A 19061-nucleotide genomic window follows, 5' to 3' on the forward strand; every position below is an offset into this window, starting at 1 on the left:
GATAACAGCGAGTTTCAGGGAGAGATTAAAAATGCTGGTGAAGACCTGTGAGAGCTGGTTGGCTCACGCTCTGAGCTCCTTCCCAGGTGCTCCTTCCCAGGTGCTCCTTCCCAGGTGCTCCTTCCCAGGTGCTCCTTCCCAGGTGCTCCTTCCCAGGTACTCCTTCCCAGGTACTCCTTCCCAGGTACTCCTTCCCAGGTACTCCTTCCCAGGTACTCCTTCCCAGGTACTCCTTCCCAGGTACTCCTTCCCAGGTACTCCATCCCAGGTACTCCATCTGGACCAGCAGCCTTCCTGGGGTTCACTGCTTTGAGCACCCGTCTCACATCATGCTCCTCCACAGTAAGTGGGGGGGTGCTGGAGGCGGTTGGGGGCTGGGGTGGAGTTGCTGATTGCTGCTGTGGTGTCTCGAAGCGAGCAAAGAAGCAGTTCAGTTCCTCTGCTAGCGACACGCTTGAGTCCCCAGTTGCTGTGTCACACCCCCTGTAGTTGGTAATGTTCTTAATGCCCTGCCACACCTGCCTAGGGTTGTTGCTTGTTAGGTGGTCCTCAATCCTTGTTTTGTAGTCTGTATTGGCTTTTGTAATTCCTCTCCTCAGGTCGAGTCGAGCAACACTGTAGAGAGCTCTGTCCCCTGACCTGAAGGCTGAGTCACGGGCCTTGAGCAGCATGCGGACCCGGCCAGTCATCCAGGGTTTCTGGTTTGGGAAAACCCTGATGCTTTTTACCAGTGACGTTGTCGATACAGTATATAATGTAGGACAGTACTGTCTCTGTGTAGGCTGCCAGGTCCTGGTGTTGGTGTTCAAATACATCCCACTGGGTGTGTTCAAAGCAGTCCTGAAGCTGAGCAAGTGCATCCTAAGGCCAGGTTGTAACATACTTTCTAGGTGGACTTGTTCTCCATCTAATGGTCTCCATCTAATGGCGCGTTTCCACTGCAGGCCTCGCTTAGTTTGGTTAGGCCTTATTAGGCCCGGCTCACTTTAATGCTGCGCTTCCATTACAGTTTAGGAACTGGGGTAGTTACTATAGTAACGCAGTGTAGGCGGAGCCGTGACGTCATCTTCAATGAAAGCCCCAGAAAAACAACACAGCCGTTAGCTCTTAGCACTCAGAGCTCACAGCTCTTCATATCTGTTCAGAAACTAGACAAAAGTTAAACAAGTACAAACCACAGACTGCCTGTGTCATGGCGAATATAGTCGCTGGTTTATTTATGTCTATATAGGCCGTTGTTGTGAGTGTGGACGGTCGGAGCATATATAAGGTTAGCTTAGCCAAGCTCCATTTAGAAAACACGCATTTTAAAAGGGTTTTTCGCCTGCCGTCTGTTTGCAGACTTGTCAAAGCATTAATTCATGGTTTTTACTAACCGGTATCAGTATGTTGTTACTTCGGCATCATTTTGAAACGTGTATTACAATTAAATCACGGTCAAATATGTTCATCTAGTTGTAGTTGTAGCCCTCTTGCCAGCGATTCTCTCTCTAGTTTAGCATACTCAGCCTGGTTGTTCCTGGCCCTAGAACCACGATTTTATGGGGCCAGAAAAACTGTGAATTAGGACCCGCTAGCCGGTACTAGGCCAAGTGGAACCGCAACCAAAAACGGGCCCCACATGGCTAAGCACGCTTAAAGCGAGCTACCCACTGCAGTGGAAACACGCCATAAGGGGGGTGTATGCAGGGGTCAGCAGCGGGGAGATATGATCTGACAGGCCTAGGTGGGGGAGAGGTATGGCTCTGTATGCGTGCTTGATGTTGGAGTACACATGATCAAGAGTGTTTTTCCCTCTGGTCGGACACTTGACATGCTGGTAGAATTTAGACAGGACAGATTTTAGGTTGGCCTTATTGAAATCTTCTGTAACAATGTGAACGCCATTGGGGTGAGCTTGCTGTTGGTGGTTGATGGTGTTTAGCAGGAGGGAGAGTGCAGTGTTGACGTTAGCTTGTGGTGGTATATACACAGCCGTGACAATCACTACAGTTAGCTCTCTAGGTAGAAAGAACGGGTGGCATTTAACCGACATGAACTCCAGGTCAGGAGAGCAGTGATGGTCAATGAGGATGCCGTTATTACACCAGTTGTTATGTACGTACATACAGAGACCCCTTCCTCGGCTCTTACCAGAGTCCTTGTTTCTGTCCGAGCGGAGTAGTGTGCGGCCTGCTGGCTGCATGCTAGCATCGGGGATTTGTGGATGAAGCCAGGTCTCCGTGATCACAAGTAAACAACAGTCACGAACGTAGGTGTTTCCGGCGAGTTGTAATTCCAGATCGTCCGTTTTGTGCACTATGGACCTGGCGTTGGTGAGGTACATACTCGGCAGGGGAGGCTTGTGTGGCTGATTCCTTAGCCTCAACAGGAGACCGGACCGGCAGCCCCGCTTTTGCTTCCTCTCTCTCTCCGCCGTCTACGCCGCCTGCCTGGCCCGACAACAATCCACGGGGATCCCGGCGATCTCGCTACCTCGTCTGGGATGTTGTGATCGCGTTGAAATTCCCTAAGAACGAGAAGCTTGTGTTGGAAACCAATATCCAGTAGTTCCTGACGATTGTAGCGTATGTTCGCATGAGCGAACGCAGTCATACAACATATACAAACATATAGTAAATAGCACAAGAAGAGAGAGCTTTATTTATTTAACTGTTTGAACTGCTTCATGTAAGTTGCGCTGACAGGCGACAGAGGTCCACAGCTTCCCCGCAGCGAGGCTCCCCCGTCCTCCAGTTGACAGTTCACGAGCGCGTGAACTGCTTCCGAGGTCGGTCTTATTTCTTAAGGTGGACTGAACCATGAGTGTGGAGTAACGTTGTATCTTTCATTTAAATGAACTGTAACCTTCACCCAGGTATGTAACAGCTGTTCTCAAATGAACATGTGAAGTAAAGTTTAATATTTATAGTTTTATAGATTTATAATGAGTTATAATGAGAGGTGATCAACGTGAATGCTCAGGTTCTACCTTAACACGCAGACACGTTGCTTCACCATGAGCAGAAACCTTTATATATACAGTCAATGGCAGAAACACTGAAACTCTGAAACTCTTGTTAAGTTTCTCCATCGTTGTGTACAAACTGGATAAAACGCGGGCTTTTTGTTGTTGTTCAGGAGTTGATCTGTCTCTGCCCCCGCCTCGACGTAAGCGTGACGTATGTGGTGCTTTTGCTCTGGCCGGACAATTTTTTGGTGCTTGAAACGAACCGGATTCCGGAGCTAAGAGGCTGCTCCGCTGCTGTGTGAAGAGGAAAACCCGGTGCTTTTCAAGCTCCAGCTCCGAACCGGCCCTGAAACACCGTTGGTGTGAATGAGGTATATGAGGGAGTTATGAAGATTGGGGTCAATCCTTTTGTGCCAGGGAATGGTTTTAACATCAGACTGTACTGTAACATCTTAAGAAATGTTTTGGACCATGATAGCTAAACTGATGCCATAATTAAAGCAATCTCAGCAGTCGAGTGTAATATTTCCCAATCTCATATGGCTCTTATCAAACTAACAAACCTTGTCAAAAAGGTTTGGCTTTGAGGCTGGTGGTACCAATCTGTTCTGGTTCTGTCTTTCATCACTATAATGAGCTCAAAGCACCTCTAAGCATATAAGGCTGTCTTAATCGTGAATATCAATATTTCGTAGCGTAGCCAAGAAAGCACTGTTTTGCAGCAGCTGCCAACATCTGCTAAGAGTTCATTACAACTTTGCTGGACACCTTTTAGCACGGCAGCCTGCCAAAAGCCAAGCTGGCGTTCGCATTGATGTTCCCTCCACATAGGGATGGGATGGGAGAGAGGACTCATCTGGGCACTGTCAACACTTCACAGCCCATTTAGACGCTCTGCTTCACACTGATGTTTGTTTATCTTGCCTCACACCTCTATAAGAGAGAGCATTTGCTATCAATCAGGTGCCAGGCAAACAGATCGAGAGCCACAGAGGTGCTACGAATCTAACAAGTGCCCGGCAGCATGTCGACGTCAGATTTATATTCTCATGCAGTGCTGCTTACCAGCTGCTCTGTACAGGATCTTGGGCTCAAAGAATATGCAGGGGTTCTGGTCCGCGATGCAGGAGAGGAGCAGCCCCTTGGCCTGCACTGGGCTGCGAGGGATTACAACCTGAAGAGCACATGACAAGCTTTATTAGACGGTGCAGTGATGTTAAGACAATCTCATAACATAGGTTCCCATGTCATTTCATAGAGTGTAATGTAGAATGCTTCCAAAGATAGATAAACGGTTTGAATGGGCCAAATGCGATCGACTTGAATCCAGCCAACTTGAAGAGGGGCGGCAGCAGCTCAGTCTTTAGGGACTTGACCTGAGTGTGGGCTGGTAGCTGGAAAATGCCAGATTGCCTTTCTGGGAACTGCCGAGGTGTCCTTCAGCAAGACACCGAAGCCCAATCGCTCTACCACCTCTCTATTAGTGCATGTATAGATGTGTGCATATCTGGGACTTTGTTTGTAATGGAAAAATAACACCAGAGTGAGAAGTGAATTTCCCCTTAGGAATAAATAAAAGTCTTAATCTTAATTGTGAGTAATAGCGTGTTCGCAATATATGCAAAGCTAACTGTTCATGTGACATGATGACATACAATGTCAATGCAAAGGGATAAATAAATGCCAATCAGACCCGGCGTTGCAAATACATCAGAAATTGAGTAAATAAATATTGTATCCGTCTGTTTGCATCTCTCATCCATGATAAACATCCTAAATGCCAGTGAGTTTAGAGAGTATGATTATGCAGATATCTATGGAATCAACAATAGATTCCTGAGAATAGCCCGATTGGTCAATTCTCAGAAATCAAGCATTTAAAAATGGTTTTCTTGTCATCTTGCCGGGAGACATGACATAGCATGACAATCAGCATCATGATGTAGTTATTTCGGCATCCGTTGATCTGTTGAGCACACATCTGGTGTGATCACATAGCATTATGACTTGATACAGAACTGTTTAATATACAGTATGGACTAATGCTGACAGAGAAAGGATTATAAACTCTTCAAATCCTCCTTTATCTTTTTGGCATTGTGACTTTGTCGGATATTAAATCTAGTAATGGTATTTAGGACAGAATTGGGGTCAGGGCACTGGGCCGAGCTGAATCCAGCCTGTCAGACAGAGTGGGGGGACTGAGTCTAAGATGGAGCCAGCAGTGATGATAGTATGCACACAGATCAACAGTTATCAGCCTGACCTTTGCTGGGAGACAACCGGTGTATTGCTCTCAGTGATGGTTACGCACAGAGGATGAACAGTAGCTGTAAACCATACAGTCATTCCCCCTTTGTGGCGTATTAGAGACTTCGATATTATATGTATGCTTAGCAATAAATAAAAATCAGTAAGGGATCTCATGTCCTGACATTTAACTTATTTGCTTTATGCACATGCTCTGAAGGCCATCTCAGTGATGCCATCAGTGTTGGGAGAATACTGTATCGTGTGCCATAACTCTATGGGAAGTTAGGATCTCTGTGGGTGAAATAATTATTTTCCCCTTCAGGCTATATTCACATATAGAAACTCAAAGTAGCAGGCTCCCTCCTGCCTTTTTTAAAAGCCTGAAGAATGCAGGTGTGTTGGGGGCACTGAGCATTATGCTTATTTTCAGCTATCATATTTGTATTTTGTGTCTCTACTGTGACATGTTTCCATGCTTTATTGTTCAAAAACGTCTTTATTTTTCTCATACTGCCTGTGTTGCAGCACCTCTTTTCACCCTCTGTCTGAAACCAGAGCTCAGTCTGCTCTGATTGGTTAGCTGGCAGGTTGAGTTGTGATTGGTCAATTGCTTAGAGATGTGTCAGAAATGTACCGCCACTCGCATACAATGTGTTTGAGTGCTAGCCAATAGAAGCGCAAGTGTGGGGAAGTGTGTGGGAGAGAAACTCCCTCTGGAGGGATCCCAAAGGGAACTTTGGGATTTTAGCTTTTACATGCAGAAAAACCTATATGACACAGTACAGGAAAGGAAAACCCCAAAAAGCATAATGTTTTCTGGGGAGAGACACGTCATTGTCAAATTGATTATACAAAGAAATATAAAGAAGGAAACAAATACATGTCAGAATCTGTCATGAACAACATGGCTGACCTTAATGCCGGGGCAGTGGGCGAAGAAGGCCTCAGGGCTCTGGGAGTGGTACAGCGAGCCGTGGCCTACACACCCCCACGGGGCCCGGATGGTAAGGCTGCCGCAGTCGAACAGGTTTCCAGATCGGTAGCGGTACTTGGCTGCTTCGTTGACTATCTAGAAAGAGACCAACATAATTGAGGTTTAACACAACAACACATTATTAGTTGACACCTGACGATGAAACTGTATGAACCTTTGGGACACCGGGGTACTTGCAAAAGTAGAAGAAGCTAAGTTCAGACGCTAAAGACAACGTGTTTAAGACATGGGCAAAATGCTTTTTAAAAAGGATATGAATAAATAAAACCAAATGATTGGACGTTGGATTGAGGCTTCCTCCTAAAAAGTAGAACTAAGTTTTCCTCCCTGATACCCAAGTGGGCAGTCAATTCAGCTTTTATGTATCTCTCAGGTCAGTTTAGACTGCAGTCAAGTGAAAGTGCAGAAGAGAGAGAAAGAGACTCTGTGTCACTCTGTTTTATATCGCCTTGAGAAAGAAGGGACTAGCATTCATCTTGTGGCAGACGAGAACACTTAATACCACCAACTGTCATGCACTGCCTTTCAATGCCACATATACATTTAGTGGGAATGCTGACACAGCATTCCAACTATCTGTTCTTCTACGCACGAATTTCTTTATTATTCCGCCGGGTTATTTTGGGCCTCTTCTTCTCCCACATTCCACATCGCAGAAACATCGTTCAACATCAAAACGTTCAGCTCGATCGGGAATCGATGGCCATAATTAATCACATTATTAACATGGAAGTCAATGGAGAAACTCTTCAGACTTGAACAATCTTCACTGCTTCATACTTTCACTCAGAAACCTCATTCCAACTTTAAAATGTTACACATCTTTCTGACATTATTCGTGTTAGACAATTTTAAATCGGATTCATACTTTTAGAGATATTAAACATTGTTCAGACCTTGGTAAAGAGGCCTTCTTCAGATTTAGAGTGTGTGATGTCACAGCTAGAGTGGAGGGTAGATTGAAATTCGCCTTAATATTTGTTTTTAAACCTGCCATAATTCCCAAATTTTTCATGAGAAACGTAGGAAAATATCTCGTAGCTTGAAAAATGTAAAACAATTAAGCAAAAAAAATTAAACAAAATGCCTCTTGAGGACATGAAGTGACAAAAACGTTCAACATTTCTCCATTAAAGCCCATTATAAATTCAGGCTGCTCTTTCCTCACAGCAGCAGCCGCACACCTTTAGTTAATCTGCAAAAAAGGCCACGTTATGAACCCGAAAGTACACAAAAAGCACACTTCAGATGCTCCGAGTTCTTGAGATGCTTCACGCGGTGAAATTTCACCGATATCTGTTACGGTTCTTCAACAAAACGTTCACATGTAACAGGTTTATCTCTCATTCAGAACAATGAAAATGCTCTCCTCTCTGATTACCATGGAAACCTTTGATTTCTGGACACCTCGTTAGCTCAAATATAAACACCTGTGTCATGGAACACGATGACGTCATAACTCCAACTGACATGCTCAGAGCAGCAGACTTCAGATAATGGTTAACACAGCTCTACTTCAAATCTGATGTTAAGTAATGTGGTGTTACTATGGCAACGCATCCCTCGCCATAAAACAGCAGCAGACTTCAGATAATGGTCAATGGTCCTGACCTTAAAAGCTCTACGCCAATTATGGGATGTCATTATATGCCGTTTCAATGGAAACGCATCCCTCGCCATAAAAATCGATGTTGTCGTGATACCTATGCAAATGGTCTAAAACAGCACCAGACTGCAGATAATAGTTAATGGTCCGGCCCTCAACAGCTCCATGTCAATTATGGGTTGTCATTAGTGTTGCACGGTGTACCGATACTTGAGAGGTACCGCGATACCCTGCCGTTAAAAACGGTACGATTCCTCCGTTTCATTAGTAGGCCTATCGGTACTTTAAGAATGACGGGGAAAAGTACTCCGGTGAGAAAGTGCCGTTTTAATAAGAGCCGTGTGTGTTCAGCGCTCTGCTTCCACTCCCTGCACTGCAGCCGTGCCTGCAGTCCCGCCCCTCTCAAGCACGTTCTAAGTCCCTCCCCTCTCTCGTGCACTCGGCCATGCGCTAGCTGCCAGAGCATGTGAGAAAGCGAGAAGCATGGCTGCGAGTGGGAGTGCAACTGCCGCTGCGCCTCGGCTTGTTGACAAAAAAGACGCCAGAAGCTAAATTTGGAAGTATTTGAGCTATATCTCTGACGGTGAGGGCAAGCCTACGGACACCACGAGGCCTGTCTGTGAGAAATATTTTAGATCCCTGCAAACCAAGGGAGCCAACACATCAAACTTGGCTAAGCACCCCGCCGACCGGAATCCAGAGCTGTTTAAAGAATTTAAAGACAGACAGGTTAGCGAATGTGATAGATAACATAATTACATCATGCTCAAGCCCATGCCCTCAGATCTAAGACAAACAAGTGTAATTTATTTTGTGACAAACGAACGTTTTCGTAGTTTGACGAGGCAATTAATGGCAATGATAACTGTCTAATATGGCTATCTTTTTAGCTAACTTACCAATGTGGCTAACATCTGCAATATACATTGTGTCAATAATTATTTATATTACTGTACTATTACATGTTAATAAAATGTTTTAAAAAATTATATTTTATTAAACAAAAAAGTGGTTTGAGATGATGCTTAATTTTATTTAATACGAATTATTGTCATTTATTTTGTTTATTGTTCTCATTGTTTAAAAGTTTGTGTTATGGTTATGGTTCTGGTGTGAAATAAAGCACAATAATTATATTTAAGACTGTTTCCCTTTTTTTAAGAAAAGTATCGAAAAAGAATCGGAATCGCAATTCTTGACTTGGTATCGGTATCGAAACCAAAATGTTGGTATCGTGACAACACTAGTTGTCATCCTATGCCGTTTCCATGGAAATGCATCCCTCGCCATAAAACACGATGTCGCTGTAACTCCAATTGACACGGTCCGACCGTCCACCAAACTTCGCTTGCATATCACCGGTCCATGCCTCAACAGCTCTATGCCAAATCTGAGATCTCACCATAGGCATCCCTCGCCAAAAAACACGATGTTGTCGTAACACCTATGAAAAGGGTAAAAACAGCACCAGACTTCAGATAATGGTTAATGGTCCAGCCCTCAACATGTCTATGTGCCATTAGTGAGTTTTCCTCAAAAGTTGTTGCCATTGCAACGCATCCCTTGCAATAAAACATGATATTACTCCAACTCCTATGAAAATTGACAAAAAGTGCTAAAACTTCACATGTGTGCCAACAGTCCAGCCGTGAAGACATCTACGGGACAGTTTTGAGATTTCTTCAAGTGCCGTTGCCATGGCAACACAATGCTCGCCATGAAACACGGTTTTCTCATAACTTCAGTGAAAATGCTCCAAACAGCCCAAAACTAAAACAGGTTTGGTAACGATGCAGCCATCAACATATCTAACCCCTAGATTCCACCGGGTCCGTCTGCGTCGCGTTACGGCCGCGCCGTTCGCAAAGATCGCGGCCACTCTAGTCAACGGGTGCTATTCCACCAGACGCGCCGCGTTACGGCTCAGAAGCGTCCCAGAAGCGTGTCGGCACTGGGCTCCGCTCAAAATAGGATTCAAGTCTATTTTTCGACGTGAGGAGTTGCAGAGGCGCCGGGCAGGAAATGGACCGGTCAGAGCATCCGGCCCATCCCCAAAATAAACTAATTTTGCAGACCCTATCCCTCCGTAGTCTTTCAAGTAGGAGGAGAAATGCCAGCATTCTCCTCCGGTTGTGTAAATGATATATATAGAATAATTATATATATATATATACAATAATTATGATGATGAATGCATTTTTCTCACTAAAATACAGCAACACATCTTTGATTCATGTTGTTTATAACTGGAATATTACAATTATTATTAACTTTGTCTGTACAAAGTAGCCTGTCCAGGAAATATGCCCAAATCAACAAAAACTGAAATACTAGGAAGTCCTTCTTCTGTTAAACAGCTTTAGATTTTAGAATATGAGACTATAAACAATTGGAGGTCTGTTTATCAAGCACCTGTTTCAACGAGGAATATGTTAAACAGACCAGACAGAAGACAAGTCAGAAGAATAAATAAAATCAGTAACATTAGTGTCTGCCAGGCTAGCAAACTATAATTTCCATCCTCTTTTTCCTTTGAATCCAGTAACGTTGGAAACACTTTCAAACCACTTTGTTAGGAGGCCAAAATACTAGTATGCAAATAAACTGGATATGCTTAGGGCCGTGGTAAACAAAATATTTTGCCCGCAGCAAATTCTAAAAGTATAATGGAAGATGGCCAACACATAAAACTTCATAAATATGTATGTAATAATATATAGCACAGTAGTAACCATGTGTTAATAAGCCCAATTTTCAAATAAATTCAGCCAATTAAAGTTAAAAACATTTTATAACAAATATTCGTTTATAAAAAAAGCATAATAACTATGCAGCATAACAAGTTTGAAATATCCCCTTCCTATTCCCCCTTAATATAAGCAATCTGAAGCTTCTGTTTTAAGGAAAGAGCTGCCAAACCTTTTTGTAACAAAATAAATAAAACCCTATGGAAAGATGTGATACAGTGTGTCTATCTAAACATTTATATTTAAAGGAATCGTTCGGGCACTTAGCAGGAATGCCACAAGTAATTGAGCGCCCAATATTCAGTAAAAATAAACTCTAAGAAGATTGGCCATACTGCATAAGAAACCAATAGATTTACTTTTTGTGATTTTCTATTCACATTTGACGAATGGAGAGGACAGACGTTCCCTCCCTGATAATGCTACAATGAGGATAACTGTGTTGAAATAGTCCGGAAGAGAGCTATTACATGTCAGTAAATAAAATTACAATCATTTATTTCCTAATCATTTTATAAATGATTCATGCAAATAATCTCCATTATCTACGTTGTATAACCTCTGTAATCTCTAACAAAAAAAATGACAACATTAAGAATTTGGCAGGTAACGCCGGACATTTCAGAACAATTAATAATCAAGTTAATTTCTGAGCCTTATAGTAGCTGCTATATCAGAACAAAACAAGAAAACAAATTCATATCAGCAGTAGGCCTATGGTCAATAGGCCTACTACATTTAGCTGTTCAACAGATATGCTATTATGAAGTGTGCGACTCTTAATATATATAATATATATGTATATAAAATGGAGTCAGTGCAACATTCAGGGAGAAGAAAAGCTTTATATTTAATGATTGTGAAGTATATTCAAAAGAAGCTCCTTTATATTAAAAGTTTTCCCCGAGCTTTCATAAAAACAGCCATCACTGGAAGGAGTGTGTTGATTCCACCAGTAACTGTATGATGTCTGTACCTCCTGTTTCTCCTGAGTGTGACTTGGAGAAGAAGGGTTTTGATGCAAAAGGCAGGTTTCAGGAGTGACGCCAGCGTACTTTCCCCTCATTCTAACTCGTCCCTTTGACCAAACAACTACTAAGTGCCAGTGAATGTGATCCACTGGAACACATCAACATCAAAACAAGCAAAAGCACTTGTCTTGCCTTGATAGGTCTGCCATAATGTCTATAAAGAGCCGAAGACCCTCCCTTTCCGGTGATCCACCATGGGACCTTATTTCGGAAAAAATATGTATTGAAGTCAATGGCGAGAGAGAAATTATCTTTCGATCCCATTTGAATTGTGCCATGAATTACACATATGATGTTTGTCAATCTTAAAAAATCATTTCCAAGTAAAAAAAAAGTCACAGTTTGTGAAGTAACACTTATTTGTGTGTGAAACCGATCAATGAACTACATCTCTGGTCTCGCACAATACACGTCACCAACACCAGAATGAGGTGAAAAGTATTAAACGAGGTGAAAATCATTACACGTCTGGGCATGTTGAGAGCTGCTATTACACAAAAAGGGAGTTAGTCGGTTCCGTAAGTGCCAGCATGCGGGACCGGCTGTACAAGGTTTCGGTGAGTCTTAAACGAGTGTAATGTGTAACTTTAATCTCTAGCCAACATTAGCTAACAAGGTACACTCCCGTGTTTTGTTTTAGCAACTAGTTCTCGTTAAGAACTGCGTGATCGCTGTGTATGCTGCCTGTGGATAACATTAGTGTTGGCAAGGACAAGCTAATGTTAGCTAGCTGACATTGCTCTCAACATGCCCAGACGTGTAATGATTTCCACCTCATTTAATACTTTTCACCTCATTCTGGTGTTGGTGACGTGTATTGTGCGAGACCAGAGATGTAGTTCATTGAGCAGTTTCACACACAAATAAGTGTTACTTCACAGTTGTTGTTAAAGATTAGGCTACACTGATATTATTACTATTATACTCTTTTGTGGAATAAATGATATACACACTTGTTTTAAGAGGGCAGTCTAGCAGGAATAGAGCAAAACTTATATATTTTTTTAAATGTTTTAAGTTGATTTTATACAAAAAATAAAAAATAATTTGATCCATGACTTTATTCAATTTAGGATTTTGTGAAAGGATTTAGAAAAAATGTAAGGGGGTTGAGCTCCAAGGGCAGTTTCTTGAGAATTTTTACTCATACATGACAGTGACATGAATGATTTTGGACTGTTAGACAATAGATCGATTGATATGAATCGGCAGATTAATTCACAGTAATCATTAGTTTGCGGCCCTTCTTACCTGGTCAAAAGCAGGATAGATGTAGTCGGCGAACTGGATCTCAGCGATGGCTGTGGCACCAGCAACAGCAGCGCCAATACCAAATCCCACAATCCCCTGCTCACAGAGGGGAGTGTTGAAGACTCGGTCCTTACCTGGGGAGACGGCAGCAAAGAGGAGGAAAATAGTCAGAAGGTGAAGTGCTGGTAGAGGAAGGCAGCCTCTGGCAACAGAGTGAGGAAGCCAACTGAAATATTCGAGAGACAAGTTCACGAAGAGTTGAAATGTGTGGCAGCCACAACCCAGCATACAACTACCTACCACAATTGTGAAGTGCGCCAAATACTCTTTTTACAACCAATTGTTTTTTGTTGTTTTTTTTATAAAAAAAGTACTGCCTGTGCCGCAGCAACTCTTTTCACCCTCTGTCTTAAACTAGAGCCCAGTCTGGCTCTGTTGTGATTGGTCAACCGCTTAGAGATGTGTCGAAAATGTCCCACCCCTTAGCCTATCACATATGTGTTGGAGCGAATTCCCTCCCCTTCCGGTGGACCTCCATGGGACCTTATTTCGAAAAAAGTATGTATTGAAGTCAATGGAGAGAGAAAGATTATCTTTCAATCCCGTTTGAATTGTGCCACGAATTACACATATGATGTTTGTCAATTTAAAAGATAATTTTGCAAGTCAAAAAAAAAAAAATGTGTCGTAAAACTGTGAGGTAACACATTTGTTTGTGTGAAACACTCAATGAACTACATCTCTGGTCTAGCAGAACAACACACGTCACCAAGATGGCCGTCACTACTGTCTTGTCAACAAAACGATTGACTACCCTCACTATCACCACAATGAAACACGTCCAGAAGAATGTCATGCAAAGCTGCCTGCCTGCCTTCCTTTGATTCTTTCTGAACTGCCTGATCTTTTTAATGTCAACCATTTGTGCAGATAGCATGAAGTAGAAAAGATCGGCGATCGACGATGCTAGCGTTAGCATTTCTCCCCCGGGCTTAAATTGTGTATTATAGGATTATCACACCGGTGACAAAGGGTTCACGAAATATGACTTACTGTTTAACATTTTGGGTTACTTAATGTTACTTCATATTAAGGCTAATAAAAATGACAACGCTGTAATGCTAACTAACGTGCTAGCTACTAGCTAGGTAGCTAACTTGATCCAGCCACTCCTAGTCCTTTCATCAGACGGGAAGGGAAAGAACGAGCAAGACCCATTGCTGGTATGATAACAACCTGGTACTAAGCACACAGGCATCTTGTTAAAGTTATCTTATCTTAGCCAGCGCCATATAGATAGATTCTATCTATATGGCGCTGATCTTATTTATCTCTTAGTGGAGGAAAACAATTGTGACATCACAAGTCTTTCTAGTTGCGTATTTTTCATAGTCTTATATTTCAACAGTTTTACGACAAACTGTGACTTTTTTGACATGGAAATTATTTTGTAAGATTGACAAACATCATACATTATGTGTAATTTGTGGCACAATTCAAACGGGATCGAAAGATACGTTTTCTCTCTCCATTGACTTCAATACATTATTTTTCCGAAATAAGGTCCCATGGACCGGAAGTAGATGGGCGTGACTTCGCCACTCTATACAAGCGAGAGTGTTACACACTCCGTCCCGATTTTAGCCTTTGCAGAACATTGACATGCACTAAGACCTATATAAAACACACTACAGGAAAGGGGAAATCCCAAAGAGCATAATAGGGCCCCCTAAATCTCTTTTTCAAACTCTCAAACCAGAGTTGATAACTGTTGGAACATTTGGAATTCTAACAAAGATGTTTCAATGAGTCTATTGTGTTTCTATCTAATTTGAGGGAAGTGTTTTGGCGATGACCAGCCAATAATATTACAGTTTCTTCCAATCGAGTCTGGCTGCTCTAAGGAAAGCATCATATGTTTTGTATTTTTCTTTCAATATAATAGTTCTTTCAATATAAATCCCTGTTGAATCTTTTGTTATACATCCTCTTCTATATCCTGTTCAATGTGTATGACAACAGAAAAGGGGTGAAAGTAAAGTGTGTCTTCTCAGTTGTCCTGGTAAAGAATGCTGATAGTAACCTTTCCCACTCAGGCTTAAGGAATAAAAGGTTGTCTTGATAAGAGAGGAAGGCGCGCAGCGCACACTTGAGATTGCAGAACGCTCTCTTAACATGCCATGCGGGCCTAAAATAAATGAAGTGACAAGCTGATGACTCCTCAGCTCTACACCATGGAGTAAAAACTGGAAAAAAAAGTCAGATAAAAATTCCATTCTCCACCCAATAATCTGAAAAAGAGCCACAGGAGGACTAACTTTGAGTACAGATTGTTATTTTTTGAAGTCATCTATCTTTGTGTATTTGCCAAAGCAGTCTTTTTTCTGTCTTGCAGGGAAGACTCCTTCTACCCTTATGTGTCCTACTGAGTGCTCGCAGCTCAATTAACAACCGCAGAACCACGAACACTTCGAGCAATGAACAATTAAGCAAACTAAATGTTGGGCCTTGCCACTCAGACTGAAGAAAACCTCAAATATCCAGCCAGCTTTGTGTGAAAGTGACAGTACGTAACATGTATGTGTGTGCGCCTCTGAGTCATTAAAGCAGACAACAGCAAATAGATTAATGACAAAAACTAAGGCTGTTAACATTAACAATCAATCTGGAAACTTAATCATACTATCAAGTTTGACCCCAAATGTACTCTCGTAATTCCAGTGGGGATTTTTACTTTTGTAATTACATGGCAAACGATTTATTCCCCGGTGTGTAGAACAGAAAATACTGTTTTAAAAAGCTTCCAGATGGAACTTTAAATAAAATTAATTTGTGCACATATTGTAGTCATAAGCTGTCGTTCCACCTAGGCACGACAAGTTTGCAGTACCACTGGACCCACCTCCCCTCTGTCTCCAGATCTTTGTGGGGATAGCCGTGGTTCTGACCAAGTCGTGATAGCTAGCTTCATCGCAACCAGCTGGTCCCTGGTGTGAACAAGGCGGCCATGCAATTGCTTGTCACTACATTAAGCAAAAGAGATTAACAATGACACAATAGCCAAGTTAACCACTGCAATCGCTAAATGGATCTCCATGGGTTGTAATTTGGGAGAAAGGTGCCTTAACAGTCCAGCTGTTTACATTCAGCTTGTAGCAGATGCTACCTTGCAGAGGTGTGGACTCGAGTCACATGACTTGGACTCGAGTCAGACTCGAGTCACAAATTTGATGACTTGAGACTCGACTTGACAACATCACAAAACACTTGCGACTCGACTTGGACTTGAACACCAATGACTCGGGACTTGACTTGGACTTGAGCCTTCTGGCTTGAGGTGACTTGATACTTTAATTCAGAGGTCTCCAACACGCCGATCGCGAGCTGCCGTTGGAAAAGCAGAATCCCGTCGGGGAAAGCAGAATATTCAGCCACTCCTAATTTTGTTGAGAATCCTTGCAGGCAGGGGCGGGTCTTTATTTAGCTGGGCCACCATGCGGCCAATCATATGCGAGGACACACTAGGATAATACCATTATGTGAAAGAAGGGTGGGGGGCACAGCATGTGTAGTGGTACAGGCCAGCTGCACAGAGCGACGGGGAGCCGGATTTAAATGCAAGCGCGTCGGAAAAAGTCAAGAAATGAGCGAAAACCGAAAAAAGAAGCAGCATCTGGCTGCTTTTCAATGATATTGGAGAAAGCAAAGCTGAGTGCAGGATTTGTAAAATGAAAATAACCTTCAGAGCAGGGTTTTTTTTTGGTAACCACTCAGGATTTATTGACAGAGGTGGGAGAAGTTCAGACAATTAAAAAAGTTACAATCAGGGTTCCCGCGGGGTCTTAACAAGTCTTAAAAAGTCTTAAATTTGATAATCTGAATTTAAGTCCTTAAAAAGGTCTTAAATATGATTCAGAAGGTCTTAAAAATTATCGGATTTGAAAGGTACTTCTATGTTGCGATAGCGTCTAAATGTGTTATGGGGGAAATGTCCGGGCTGCAAAGTAACCAGTACGGTAATAGCCTTTCAGTTCCCCCCAACAATTTGTATTGAATTAAATCAACATGGAACCAGTAATCACTAACTTTGTTTTCCCCGGCCCCTTATTGGAGAACACCCAGCTAGTAACCTAGCAACCAAGCTTCAGCTCATGTAGCCTATCTTCGAATCTACTTACAAATAAATATGGGGAAGTGTAAGTTCACCCGTATTTGGTTGGAAAACATCTAATTTAGTGCTTGGTTGAAACCAGTGGAGGGAACGTGTTTGAAGCCCGCTGCACCTTTTGCAAAAGAAATTAGCGTTTGTTTGGCTAATGTAGCGTTAGCTAGTGCAGCGTTAGCTAATGTAGCGTTAGCTAGTGCAGCGTTAGCTAATGTAGCGTTAGCTAATGTAGCGTTAGCTAGTGCAGCGTTAGCTAATGTAGCGTTAGCTAGTGCAGCGTTAGCTAATGTAGCGTTAGCTAGTGCAGCGTTAGCTAATGTAGCGTTAGCTAGTGCAGCGTTAGCTAGTGCAGCGTTAGCTAATGTAGCGTTAGCTAGTGCAGCAGCAGCTAATGCAGCGTTAGCTAGTGCAACAGCTCCCGCAACAACACTTTATATACATTTTCCTTCATACTTTATTGCCGTGAAATAGGTCTTAAATTCTATTCAAAGTGGTCTTAAAAAGGTGTTATTTGAGTTGGCGAAACCTGCAGGAACCCTGTACAATAAAAAGTCCTGCATTCAAAATGTTACAAGTAAAAGTACAAAAGTATTAGCATCAAAATATACTTAAAGTACCACCTGCAGAGGGATCTAGATGCAGGTGTTCTTTTCCCCATAGAGACCGCCTCGCTGCACATTATCCCTTGCATAAAGATAGATTGTGGGTCCCTTACAACATGTTGTACACAGTGGAAATAAACATTGTGGTTACCTCAATATCAGGGATCTTATACATTAAACTCCTTCTGAATCAAACCGTCACGGTAGCCTTACCTTACTGATCCCTCTTAAATTAGAAAAACACACGTTACTTTACCAGCAGAGAGAAAATGGATTATTAAATGATTAATGTGACTAATAAAGAGCAATTTGATTATTAAGTATTATTCTGTTGATCGATGTCATTACATTTGGTGAAAAACACATAATGACTTGTTTATGACTCGTTTTGTCAAAGTTTAGGACTCGGACTTGACTTGAACTTGCCCAACCTGACTTGAGACTCGACTTGGACTTGAGCGCAAAGACTTGAGACTTGACTCGGACTTGCAAAACAATGACTTGGTCCCACCTCTGCTACCTTGTAACTTTTTCTTATTCTGGTTCCTACTTATTAGGTGAAATTAATGCCAATAACGTCTTAAAACTAAGCTTAAATGTTATCATTTAGTAAATAAATCACTTATTTCTCCTAGCAGTTTGTCATGCATTTCTTGATTACAAAACCACTTGTGTATTTGTTTAATCTTTCCCCGAAAAACAAGTTTATACTATTATTTTACTTTTGTGATTCATCACGGTTATTGTTTTGATTGACACCGCTACTAAAAACTCCTACAAATAGATGCAACCATAACACAATGTGTGATGGTCAAATATATCGTTTAGTTGACATCTGCGCCTTTCACAGAAGTCTAGAATACATTTTTAACTAGACGGCATGTTTTGTTAACTTTAATAGTCTGGCACCAACGCCTGCTCTCAGTGAAAAACGGCTACACACATAAGGGGGAGGGACAATGGGGTCAATGCGTTGCCGTTGTTTTCAGGGAAACAGCCCTCAGTGGTATCCAGCAATGCGAAAGCTGAATGCATCCGCCTCGTAAAAAGCCATTCATATAGTGTCCGCCCTGCATTAACCTCTCCTCTGTATAACGACAGTGGGTGGCAGAGGTGCGCGGCGTCCCTTTCAGTCGTGAGAGGGATAAAAACAGCTTTACGCTCACCACTGTACACAAGGATGAGATGGAAAATAATGATCCCTCTCCGAAAGGTCGACACTTCTGACGTCAATGAAAACAAAAAGGCAAAGCCGGCTACTGTGGGGAGGATTCAACACTAATGAAAAAACATCCCTCAAGGGTTAGGGCTCAAAACAAGAACCTATTGACATGTAATTATTATACCACTTCTGTACCATAATAAACAAGAAACATCATATTTTATTTCTAAGGAACTGATTTAGCTGAGGACACATATGGCTGCCAAATGCTTTCAGGAGGGAGAAAAAAAAGCCAGATTG

The 19061-nt window shown here is 42.2% G+C and overlaps 1 protein-coding gene across 1 annotated transcript in view; it reads right to left on the reverse strand.

Annotated features, from left to right (window-relative positions):
- The window catches only part of bckdhb (branched chain keto acid dehydrogenase E1 subunit beta), a 103084-nt gene that overhangs the window by 73814 nt on the left and 10209 nt on the right, over nt 1–19061 (reverse strand). The window contains exons 4-6 of the mRNA XM_034229455.1: nt 12833–12966; nt 6117–6272; nt 4016–4124 (exon numbers count right to left, since the gene is read on the reverse strand). Coding sequence (XP_034085346.1) covers nt 4016–4124; nt 6117–6272; nt 12833–12966 — 399 coding nt within the window. The remainder of the gene's footprint in view (nt 1–4015; nt 4125–6116; nt 6273–12832; nt 12967–19061) is intronic.

Source organism: Gymnodraco acuticeps, unplaced genomic scaffold (genome assembly GCF_902827175.1).
Source record: "Gymnodraco acuticeps unplaced genomic scaffold, fGymAcu1.1, whole genome shotgun sequence".
NCBI classification, from domain to species: domain Eukaryota; kingdom Metazoa; phylum Chordata; class Actinopteri; order Perciformes; family Bathydraconidae; genus Gymnodraco; species Gymnodraco acuticeps.